The 12764-nt window shown below is 40.0% G+C and overlaps 1 protein-coding gene across 2 annotated transcripts in view; it reads left to right on the top strand.

Annotated features, from left to right (window-relative positions):
• Positions 1 to 12764, top strand: part of LOC138850947 (unconventional myosin-XVIIIa-like) — a gene marked incomplete at its 5' end in the record, with an annotated part of 86820 nt that overhangs the window by 29384 nt on the left and 44672 nt on the right. For both annotated transcript variants that reach the window (XM_070097443.1, XM_070097442.1), the window contains 3 exon segments: positions 4810 to 4959; positions 10461 to 10626; positions 11835 to 12082. In XM_070097443.1, coding sequence (XP_069953544.1) covers positions 4810 to 4959; positions 10461 to 10626; positions 11835 to 12082 — 564 coding nt within the window.

The raw sequence follows: 12764 nt of genomic DNA, 5'->3' as shown, positions 1-12764 counted from the left end.
CATGTAAAACAAATACAAGCTTCCATTTTACACTCCCATGGTAATACAGTACCTGGAGTTTACTTGAAGAGGGTTTCAGGGGTCAATGCCCCCGCAGCTCGGCCTAAGACCATGCTTCACGGTGGATCAGGGTCTGATCAGCCAGGCTGTTACTACTGGCCGCACGCAGGCTGACATACGAACCACAGCCCGGTTGGTCAGGAACTGACTTTAGGTGCCTGTTCAGTGCCTTCTTAAAGACAGTCAGGGTTCTATTGGTAATCCCCCTTATGTAGGCGGAGGCAGTTGAACAGTCTTGTATCCCGGACACTTATTGTGTTGTCTCTCAATGTACTCGTTGCGCCCCTTCATTGAGGGAATGTTGCATCTCTTGCCGAGTCTTTTGCTTTCATAGGGAGTGATTTTCATGTGCAGGTTTGGTACTAATCCCTCCAGGACCTTCCAGATGTATATTATCATGTATCTCTCTCGCCCATGTTCCAGGGAATACAGATCAAGGACCTTCAACCGTTTGATATTGTTTTAATGTCACTGTTGCACCATTTATAACATTTCTGGTATATTTTTAAATGTTTATGCAGTAGTTTACTGTATATTGTAATAAACAGAATAAAGGAAATCAGCTCTAATATACATCATTTAGGTATGCATACTGGTCAAAGAGCCCATCATAAGTCCGAGGTGTCGGTAAACGAGTATGTCACCAAGTGAGGAGAGGTTGTATTATGCTTGGTGCAAGCATAAAATAGGAGGACACAGAGGGGTATATAGTATAGGTACCACATGAGGTGAAAGAGTAGGCAGGCCTACTGACCCATGTGGTAGGTAGTGGTAGTAGTAGTATTAGTAGTTGCAGTAATAGCAGTAGTAGTAAGAGTGAAATTAAAGGTAACTCAAGTTTGCTATGTAATGGCATTGTTTGTTGTTTTGAGTAGAAGTCTGAAATGACAAAGCTACCTTTATTTTGTATAATGGTGTCTGGAATGGTGATTAAAGATGACTTAAGGGATTTATGCCTCCGGAAATTTGCTTCAATCATTAGGAGGACGTCACAGAATCTCATAAGATGGTTGGAAGAGTTTCTGTGCTGCACACATGAATTGTTCAGATTGTCTCTTCACGGATTGATATGTTCATTGAAACATGTTTGTAGGTTATGTGCTGTTTCATCAAAGTATACCTTGTCATAGCCTTCGCAAGGTATTGTGTAAACACTTGCATTGACTGGTTCAAGGCTCTTCACTTTCCTCTGGTTCAGGTTGTTGATGTACTGGTTGCCATCACAGCCACTATATCTTTAATCGCCATTTCAGACAATATTAAACAAAATATGTAAAGGTAACTTTGTTATTTCAGAGGTATTAGCCAAAATTCCACTCAACAGTAAGCCCTGACATCACATAGCAACCAAGAGTTACCTCCACTCATACTACTACTGATGATGATGATGATGATGATGATTGATGATGATGATGATTGATGATGATGATTGATGATGATGATGATTGATGATGATGATGATGATGATTGATGATGATGATGATGATTGATGATGATGATTGATGATGATGACGATTTTCTTCTTTTCTTCTTCTTCTTTTCTTCTTCTTCTTCTTTTCTTCTTCTTCTTCTTCTTCTTCTTCTTTTCTTCTTCTTCTTTTCTTCTTCTTTTCTTCTTCTTTTCTTCTTCTTCTTTTCTTCTTCTTCTTCTTCTTCACTCCCAAGAGTTGCCTCCACTCATACTACTAATAATAATAATGCTTCTTCTTCTTCTTCCTCCTCTTCTCCTCTTCCTCCTCCTCCTCCTCCTACGTGTGTCAGTAGCCTAACTCTTTCACCTCATGTGGTACCTATATACAGTAGGGCCCCGCTTTACCGCATTTCACCTTATGGCGTTCCGCTAATACAGACATTTCAAATTATGACCAATACTCTTTATACGGCTCCCACCACCTGATTTTCTAATACAGTCACAGCAGGTCACTTGGTTTGTTTACATTTTCTGAGCACGACTCTCCATTATGCCTGGAAACTTTCCAAAATTTCAAGTGCTTTAACCTTTTGAGGGTCCAGACCCCTGATCTGAAACTTGTCCACAGGGCCCAACAATTTTCAAAAAAAAAAAAAAAAAAAAAAATTCTTATGAAATGATAGGGAATCTTTTTCTGAAGTTAATAAAACAAAAAGTATGAAATTTGATGGAAAATTGATGAAATTGCACTATTGCAAATTTTGTTTTCCCATCAGCAATTTTACCCCCTTTCACTCCCATTTTTGGTCAGTTACATTATTCCAGTCAACCTTATTCTTAGTTAATTCACTAGTATTACTTCTGTTTTATCGATTGAGCACAAGAAATCACCCAATCAGCTATTTCAACTACCCAATAAAGTGATCGGAAATTGGTAATTTGGCCAATTTCACACAAAGTTCAAACTATTCCAATTTCAAAATAAGGCCCAGAATAAACAGTGCAGGCATTCCTGGCACTCAGATAACATTTCCTCTGTTTATTAGTTATGTTTCCAGCCTTTACAAATGGATTCCACTTTGATTTTTTATTCACATAATGAATTTTTATTCACACCATGAAATAGAAGATTTACTGGTATGCAATATTTTAATAATTGTATAAATAATATCAGCACATTTGTGAATGCACATTAGACCCACCAGCTGACATGTATTGGACGTGTGATGTGATTTGTTTACCCTTGAGCATCGACAAAAATTTAACATTTCTGCCAATTTGAGCTCAATTTCAAGCCATTTTCAGTACTAAAACCAATCAAAATCATCTCTATTTCTGTAATGTATCTTCAATTCTATCAAATGAGACCAAGAAACTGCAAATACAACTGTAAAAAACATACGAAAATACACCGCAAAGTCGCAGTTTTAATCCAAAAAACGGTCACCATTTTTTTTCTCATTATGCACTGCATGCTGAAGGCTTTCTTTTATATGGTGCACACCTACCACATAGATGCATTCTCTCATATCTAGGCCCAAACTTACTGCTCACAGCTTATCTGAGTGAGCTGAGCTCATGGCACAGAACTACGGCTTATACCCAGGCTTCAAAGCCGTAGAACTATCGGACGGACCCTCAGAGTTATTTCATATTTTAAATATACTCTGATAATTATACTTATGTGTACCTGTACCTAAATAAACTTACATGCTGTGCTGGCATACAGGTACACATTAAAATCACTAAGTGTGTCTTATTATTCTTGAAGATGCCATATTAATAATGATAATAATAATAACAAAATAATAATCACTCTGAGGTGCATTAAATGTTATATATTACATTAATATAGACTTTTTGATTAATCCAACTATGATATTTTTTTCAAAATTATATAATAAACACACTACATAACATAAATATGATAAATACACCCCACATTAAAATAAATTAACATAAATGTGAGATTTTTTCCAGTCATCTTGTTGAAGTGTCAGAAAGAATGATGGTTTCTTTAGTTCAACACCAAAGAAAATGTGTACACACTTGTATTAATGGGATAACTGTAGAAAATTATTCCTTTTGTGTGCCTTCACAGAGAGCATTATTCCTTCTAAAAATGGTGTGTTACTTTACCAATGTGGAAACAACTTGTACACAGTGTAAGGTATTATGGTACAAGATTCACAGACATGGGAATGAATGTGTATCAACCAAAACCAGATGCATTTGCCTGTTTGTTTACATACTCTGTGACTCTGCCCTCTCTCATTTACTTGCTTTCTCTCGTTTATTCATTTTTATATCGTTTGCGCACCTCTCGCCCTTCATTAAGACTACAAATATTTTAAGGTAAGTAATGATTGTACTGTATATGCATTTTATGGCTCTAGGGCACTTTAAATGTCATACAAGGTGGGGTGGCAAGGCGGGCTACCATACCTCCCACACCTGAATTTCTACAAATAAATACTATTCACCCCATTAAGACTACAAATATTTTAAGGTAAGTAATGAGCATACTGTACATATATGCATTTTATCACTTTTGGGTGCTTTAAATGTTGTATATTATGTGTGGGTGGGGTGGCCAGGAAGGCTACCATACCTACCACACCTGATTTCTTACAATAAATACTACTGACCTCTCACCCTACATTAAGATAAGATTTCGTTCAGATTTTTAACCCCGGAGGGTTAGCCACCCAGGATAACCCAAGAAAGTCAGTGCGTCATCGAGGACTGTCTAACTTATTTCCATTGGGGTCCTTAATCTTGTCCCCCAGGATGCGACCCACACCAGTCGACTAACACCCAGGTACCTATTTGCTGCTAGGTGAACAGAACAACAGGTGTAAGGAAACGTGTCGAATGTTTCCACCCGCCGGGAATCGAACCCGGGCCCTCCGTGTGTGAAGCGGGAGCTTTAGCCACCAGGCCACCGGGCCACAAATATTTAAAGTAATGAGTGCTCTGTGTATGTATTTTACTTTTTCTCGTTTTTTAATACCTAGTTTTATTGCTAACTTAATACATATTAGTATAAAATTATTATCTGGCATTTATAAGTGGAAAAAATGGTGTTCTGCTTTCCGGCAATATCTGCTTTCCAGCAGTAGCCTGGAACCTAACCTGCCATATAAGTTGGACCCTACTGTATACTCTATCTTTGTATTGTTTGTAATGGCTTGACATTTTGCATTTGAGTCTTTTACCCTAACATTTTGTTGGTAATCTTACTATTATTACCAGTACACTGTTGTGTTACCATCCATGCATGAGGGGATAATGGAGGAAGTTTAAAAATAGCAACAGTTGATGTTTTTGTGTTTCAGACCCTGAAGCTGGAACTAGAGCTGAAGGAAGAGAAGATCTCCGCACTGAGCCGGGAGCTGGAGGACCTCAGCTTCACTGGTAAAACTGAAGAAGAAGTTGCTGTACTTAAGAAAGCCAAACATGACCTTGAACTGCGGCTTAAAGACCAGGTATTCTTGCACTATCTTCTAGTATAATAATAATAATAATGCAGCCTCTCCTCGCTTAACGATGGAGTTCGGTTCCTAAGACCAAGTTGGTAAACGAATTCTTTGCTAAGTGAGGAGCATACTATAATGGTAGTGGGTTTGTGTCAACCATCTTTGATATTGATTTAATGTCACTTTTGTACCATTTATAACATTTCTTGTATATTTTTAAATATTTATACAGCAGTGTACTGTATATTGTAATAACAAAAAAGGCACAATACCGTGACTGGAACAATACACAAATAACCCACATATAGGAGAGAGGAGCTTTCAATGACATTTCAGTCCAACTTGGACCATTTACAAAGTTACACTAACAAAAAGGAGAGGCAGGAGTATATATAGGCCAGCAGACATTGACGGGAACAAGAGAGGCAGAAGGAAAGGAGGAAGAGAGGTAGTGGTAGAGGTAATAGTAGCAGTGGAGTCAGTCAAATACTAAGAAAAGGAGCATTGCAAAGGAGCTAGGGGCCCACATAGGGTAGGGACAAGAACACAGGGGAGGGGGGAATAATAATACGTTATGGACCGGGAAGAGCTAAACCCACTAAACACCTCCCCCCCTCCTTCAAGGAGGGGGGGAGGTGTTTAGTGTTGAACGGGAGGGAGGGTGTTTGCTTTATCTCATGACCTTTTTCTTTAATTAATGTCATTAGATACCTTCACCAACACTTGAACACTTCCAGCAGAAACTAGAGTTTCTTACATGGGATATAACATTCCAGTAGACTTGGAGTTTCTTACACACAGGTCTGGAATGCCTTCTTACACGGGATATAGCATTCCTCAGGACTGAAGTTTTCTCACATATTTTTTTTCCTGTCTGCGACCCTCGACAGTAGAGTAATACACATGTGTTCTTAGCAGTGGCGGACCTACGTTTTTGGGGCCCTGAAGTTCGAACTGTTATGGGGGGCCCCTTTGTATGAAGCAATGGCTAGGCCTACATAATACTTTAATAACCTTTCAATTTTTATTTAAACTATTATCTTATAGTGAATTACACTTTAATATTATTTTTTGAAAATCCCTTCTCATACAGAAGACCCAAAATTTTTAAGCAATGTGGACTAAAGTCGTTTCTGCGGCCCCTCCGGGATTAGGGGCCCTGAAGCTTAAGCTTCATTAGTTTCATAGTGGATCCGCCCCTGGTTCCTAATTTTGCTGCTAGGTAGGCGGGGGCAGCAGGGGTATAAGGAAACATGCCTGGATGTCTTTCCCTCCCTGGGGCTTGAACGTGGGACATTACGATCGTGAGTAGAATACCCTCATGACTTAGCAAACTAAGGATGGGAAGAATGAAGTGGAATACAAACTAGACCTTTTTTGCATTCATTGTACCTAAAATGCTCAACCAATGGGGCTCGAGCCTCCATCCGCTAAACACGAGAGATGCATCTTACCTACTTGCCTGCTTTCTAGTACCGAGTAGTGAAGACACTCCCATTCACGGATGAGTTACTTTACCTCGAGAATGAGTGAAAAGAGATGGTAGAAGTGGAGTACGAGCTTCAGATGAGTGAGGAGTTACATCTTTATTTATGAATGAACTGCATTGCCTGGTGGATGAGTGAATAAAGAGGGTGCAAATGGGCCAAAATCGTAAAATGAATGCGTGAATAAGACAAGGAAGTGGAGCACATCAGATAAGTTATGAGTACATCATCTTTCGTGAAAGAACGTATTTCCTCATGAAGTGAGCACTGAGTACATCCTTATTTATGAATGAATGAGATGGGGAAGTGGAGTACAAACCCAACATACAGTGGACAGTGGTGAGCCACGTCCTCGTCCAATCTTCCTCTTACAGTGTTGCTTATACATCAGTTACTCTTGTGGGTCTTTAGAGGGGGTGGAGGCGAAGGGAAGGGGTGAGAAAGGGGGGATGAGAAGTGTGATGGAGAAGGACGGTGAAAGATGGAGGGAACGGGAGACGGCAAAGGGAGGGAGTAGGGAGGGGATTAGGGGGACGAGAAAAGGAAGGCAAGTGATGGAGGGGCAAAGGAGTGTACAAGGGGGTGTCCGGACCACTGTGTGGCCCACCACATAAATGGCAAACAAAGAAAGTGTATCTCTCGTAACGGAGAGACTCTGGGAGGAAGTAACCCCTTCCCCCATAAAAAAAAGGTGCGACAGGCGATGCCCAGCGGTCATAGCTTGCCCTCTACTGCTGCCACAGGCCCTGCAGCAGCCGCTACCGTAGCCTGCAGAAAGGCTTTCCCACGCACCTTACCTCTTAATTCACAGCAAATCATCAATTATTCCTTGATAATGTGATACAATGTCACACAAGCTCTTGGTGCAATACTTCATTTCTCTCTGGTTGTTATTGTGTATTAAAATATTACGCGTTTCTTGTAAATATATTGCACGTTAAATAGTGTACAGGCGTGTTACGGTACATTTTTTGATGAAGTGCTAAACCACGCGGGTTTAGGATTCAAGGAATAGAGGAGGTTTGATCCTCCGTTCGCTGATCATTCCCTATCTCTGGCCAGTTAGGGTGTAAATGCCCAATATTACATTACATGCATTACAATCTAGGTAGTTGGATGGCAGAGAGAGCTGGACAGATACCTAAACTCAGTGCCGGATCAGCCGGGCTGTAGCTCGTACGTTGGACTGCGTGCGGCCAGCAGTAACAGCCTGGTTGATCAGGCCCTGATCCAAAGGGAGGCCTGGTCATGGACCGGGCCACGGGGGCATTGATCCCCGGAATAACCTCCAGGTAACCCAAGGCAGAAGTAAGAAAACTCAAAGGAGAGAGAGGAAAGAGGAAAAGGAAAACGGGAGAAAGGAAAAAAAGAATCAGGTTAACGCTTTCAGGGTCCGTGCCGTAGATCTACGGCTTTACATTGAGGGTCCAAACCGTAGATCTACGCCAAAATTTTAGCGGCGTCAAATTTAACGCAAGAAGGCTGGTAGGCCTACATCTAAGAGAATGGGTCTGGGTGGTCAGTGTGCACACCATGGAAAAAAATCTGGATGCCTGCATGACATTGTGGGAATGCCGGCAAAGTAGCTTTGTTCATCATGCCTGGCAGCAAGGACGCTCTCACTCCCCACTCACTCTCCTGGCGAATCCTGACTCTCCTCTTCACAACTTACAATTCTAGGACTGATGGAAGTGGATCTGAAGAGGAATTCTATGGTTTTGAACCATATGGTACCATTGTACCATATGATACAATGGTGCCATGTCATACAATGGTATATGGTACAATGGTATATGGTACAATGGTACCATATGGTACAATGTACCATATAGTACATTGTATCATATGGTACATTATACCATATGGTACACTGTACCATATGGTACATGGTACAGGGACCCTAATGGAAATAAGTCTGTCTGACTTTTTTTGGTAATCCTAGGTTCTCCAAACATATGCTGCTATGTATGATAATCCATGTAACTTTATTTGTGTATACCTAAATAAACTTACGATGCCACATGTGCTTGAGTAAGTTTATTCAGGTGTACACAAATACAGTTACATAGATTATCATACATAGCAGCAAATGTATAAAATCCTAGGATAACTCAGAAAAGTCAGGGTGACTTATTTCCATAGGGATCCCTGTATCTGTACCATATGGTGTCCTGTACCATATGGTACCCTGCACCATGTGGTACCCTGCACCATGTGGTACCCTGCACCATGTGGTACCCTGCACCATGTGGTACCCTGCACCATGTGGTACCCTGCACCATGTGGTACCCTGCACCATATGGAACCCTGCACTATATGGTACCATTGCACCCTATGGCACCATTGTACTATATGGTACCATTGTATTCAACACAATCACACTAATATTTTCATCATTTTGTTTACAATAAACTTGTAAACAAGTTTTGTAAGCAATGTAATGATAAACAAATTAGGGCAGTTATTGTGTTGATTACAATGAGTGTACACTTATACAATATACATTATATTGGTCTCACAGGCTACAAATGTTACTAGAAAAAGGAAAAAATTAGAAAAGAAAAGAAAGAAGTATAAAAAATGTAAAATAAAAAAATGCGATTTTGTGGAAGTCGCTGATGTTGCCGCCACTTGGTCATTTTGGGTCAACTGTCCGCTGCTGTATCTCGGTAAGTACTGATCAGAACATTTTTGTTTTGTTTTATTACCTTCACAAAAATATTATCTTTAATTCTGTAAGAATTTTTTTTTTTTTTTTTTTTTTTCAAAATTTCTTGGACACTGGGGCACCCCTTCAGATTTTTGCCTTGGACCCTGAAAGGGTTAATTTTATCACGTTCCAGTACATAATGACACAAGGTGTGACAATTGTCCATCTGGCAAAGTTTACATTTCATTTGGTCTACATCTGGTGGTGGTAATTTAACCTCCCAAAGATACTTGTAACCCAGCTAGAGCTGGGCAGTATTGACATCCAAGAATCTGTTTTATTATGTTGGATATAACGCAAACATGTGGCTCCTCCTGCATGATAAAATGATGATAAATGAACTGACTAGTGTCAGTCTCTCTCAGTCTCAAGTCATTGAGGTTCATTTTGTAATATTGTTCTCAAGTTGCTTACCGACAGCCCGAGATTGTAACCTACTAACCTACTTCCTCTTTGAAGGCATATGACTTTGCCAGTTCATCAGTTCTATCATGCATCTGAAGACCAGTGTCTACAATCCTACCATACCTGTGTCTGCCTTCTGATACAAACATGTCACAATTGATACTTAAGAGCATTTATGGATAATATAGAATCAGTTACAATTAAAGTGTCAACCTGTGATACACGAACTCATTTGAGTGCAAGGAGTATGGCAAACAGTTCAGTTTGAAGGGTAGAGGCCCAGTTATTGATGCATACTCCAGTTTTTCTATGAGAGCCATCACTCTATATGACAGCAGCACTACCAGCTGCACCCGTGGATTGGTGAACACAACCATCAACACTAAATAATTTGAAAGAGTGTGTTGTGTGACTAAGTCATCAGTACAGCTTAAGGCATCCTGCTTGGCTACAAGGCAAAGCTGTTTTTGTGATGTAAGAAGTTTTTTGGGGAAAAAGGAGGGATAGTGATTTGGAGTGGGATAATTTTCCATAGAACAGGGAAGTATTACTGTTACTTGGCAGAGATCATGTATCTGGTTCATGTGGAGGTCAGTTCCAGTTTTTATGATCCATTTGGAAGAATATTCACCAGTGCTGAGGAAAATCTGGAGGGTCTCTGTGTAAAGATTTGAATGGGTTTGCCTATTGAGCATATTTGACCCCAGTGAGAACATTTCTTTCGGTGACACAATCTCTTGAGTAGAGTACACAAATAGTCATATAGATATGTTAAAAAAGTGCCAGAACTTTGATGTTTTTCTACAACATTCTTCCTTCTCCCACTCCTATCCTTTTATTTAATTTCTCCCACTTTTCTCCCCCTCTTTTTTCCCTCCCCATCTCTTACTCATGCATCATATTTTCAGGAGGAAGAGCTGGATGACCTGGCTGGGCAGGTGCAGATGCTGGAGGGAGCCAAGGTGCGTTTGGAGATGAGCATTGAGCAAATGCGCAAGGAGAACCGACGTGAAATTTCACAGCGTGAGGAGGAGCTTGAGGAAGTCAGAATATCTGCTCAGAAGAAGATCAAGGGTGAGTTTAAGTTTCTACTCTTGTTTCTAGGAAGTATATTCCCTGCATATAACTCAGCTTCACAACCTGATAGTTGTCCAGGATGGACTCAAACAGTATGAACTGTCCAGGCACCAGTGTTGTGACTTTTGCTGGAGACAGATGCCACAAAGTAAAAGGACATAAGTGCAGCTAATGTGACATTTTTATTGTGGCAACGTTTTGCTCTCCAGGAGCTTTGTCAAGCCGTTAACGGCTTGACAAAGCTCCTGGCGAGTAAAACGTTGCCACAATAAAAATGTCACATTAGTTGCACTTATGTCCTTTTAGTTTACATTTTTTTTTTTTTGTTTTTTTTTTTTTTTTTTTTTTACTTTACATATTGTCGGTAATTCTACCAACATTATTACAGATGCCATAAAGCCAACAGTTGGTGGTACAGTAAAAGGCATCACACTTGTGGTCAGCCTATTTCAGTGACTGGAAACCTGTGGTCAGGTTTCTTCAGTGACTGTGGAAATCTGTGGACAGGTGTAACATCTCAATAAAATTCTGTGCAACTGTGTGTTTTTCACCTGTGATCTTTGCTCTTCCTGTCTTTCTAAGAAGATGGATTCTGCTCTTTGTATCACTTCAGATTAATATGAAGATACTGTCATTATTATGTATTTAAGAGTATAATACAATACATTAATTACCATCAACTATGTCAGTGTTATAAGTAGTACTATTATTTATTCTGTTGTAAAAAAAAAATTGAAATACAAGAATTTGTTGTAAATGTGATTTATTTTACAGTGACTGATGTGCAGAAATTAATTTAATTTATTGGTCAAATTTGAAATTTACTTAGAGTATAACCTTGGTTAAATGGAGTAATAGAGGCAGGGGGGAGGGGGGTGTCTTAAAGCCTGTGGTCTATAAAATCCAAATATTGATTTTCCACAATTATAACAGTAACGGTCTACATACTGTGTCGGTTAGATTCCAATATCAATTTATCCAGTAAACTAGATTTAACAGATTTCATCAGTTAAATCTGAAATTGATGTACCCAGCAGATTGTAACAATAATAGATAGTTTATAGTCTAAAAGACTATATTCGTTGTTTCCAGACATTATTTGTCTATGGATTTTGTCGGTTAAAGCCAAAATTCCTTAAATTGTGGTCTGTTAAATTGGCGTCAGTTTGATCGAGGTTGTACTAGTGTCCTCCTTTGAATTGCAGCTCTGGAGAGCCAGCTTGAGAACGAGCACGAGGAGAGAACTGTGGTCGTGCGTGAGAAGCACGAATTGGAGCGCCGCATCAATGAACTTCAAGACCGGACCATCACTCACGTTGATGAGGACTACGTGCACAAGCTGAAGAAAGAGCTGAAGAAAACCAAAGCTCTGTTACGCGACACTCAGACCATGTTAGAGAAGTCGCAGTCTGAGGGTGGCCATAAGCTGTTAGTTAGACAACTCAAGACACAGGTAAGCTCTTAGACAACTCTACACATGGGTAAGCTCTTTGACAGCTCAAGACACAGGTAAGCTCTTAGACAACTCAAGATACAAGTAAGCTCTTAGACACTTCAAGATGCAGGTAGGCTCTTAGACAGCTGAATACACAAGTAAACTCCAGTCACTTATGCCCATTAATCCAAGGAACTGGAGCTGGTGTTTATTAACATTTCCCACCAATTATTCTTCTTCCAACAAACTGGCAGTATCCCACTGAGCCAGGGTGGCCCAAAAGGAAAAACAAAAGTTTCTCCTTTTACATTTACAGGAGAAGGGGTTACTAGCCCCTTGCTCCCAGCATTTTAGTTGCCTCTTACAACACGCATGGCTTATGGAGGAAGAATTCTGTTCCACTTTCCCACGGGGATAAGAGGAAATAAACAAGAACAAGAACTAGAAAGAAAATGTAAGAAAACCCAGAGGGGTGTGTGTGTATATATATGCTTGTATATGTATGTGTTAAATATGCAGAAAATTCGGAGTGTGGAAATTAGGAAAAGGTGTGGAGTTAATAAAAGCATTAGTCAGAGGGCAGAAGAGGGGTTGTTGAGGTGGTTTGGTCATTTAGAGAATGGATCAAAGTAGAATGACATGGAAAGCATATAAATCTATAGGGGAAGGAAGGAGGGGTAGGGGTCGTCCTCGAAAGGGT

The sequence above is a fragment of the Cherax quadricarinatus genome, chromosome 57 (genome assembly GCF_038502225.1).
Source record: "Cherax quadricarinatus isolate ZL_2023a chromosome 57, ASM3850222v1, whole genome shotgun sequence".
Classification (NCBI taxonomy): Eukaryota; Metazoa; Arthropoda; class Malacostraca; order Decapoda; family Parastacidae; genus Cherax; species Cherax quadricarinatus.
The sequence above is the reverse complement of the archived record's forward strand: the minus strand, read 5'-3'. Positions and strand labels throughout refer to the sequence as shown.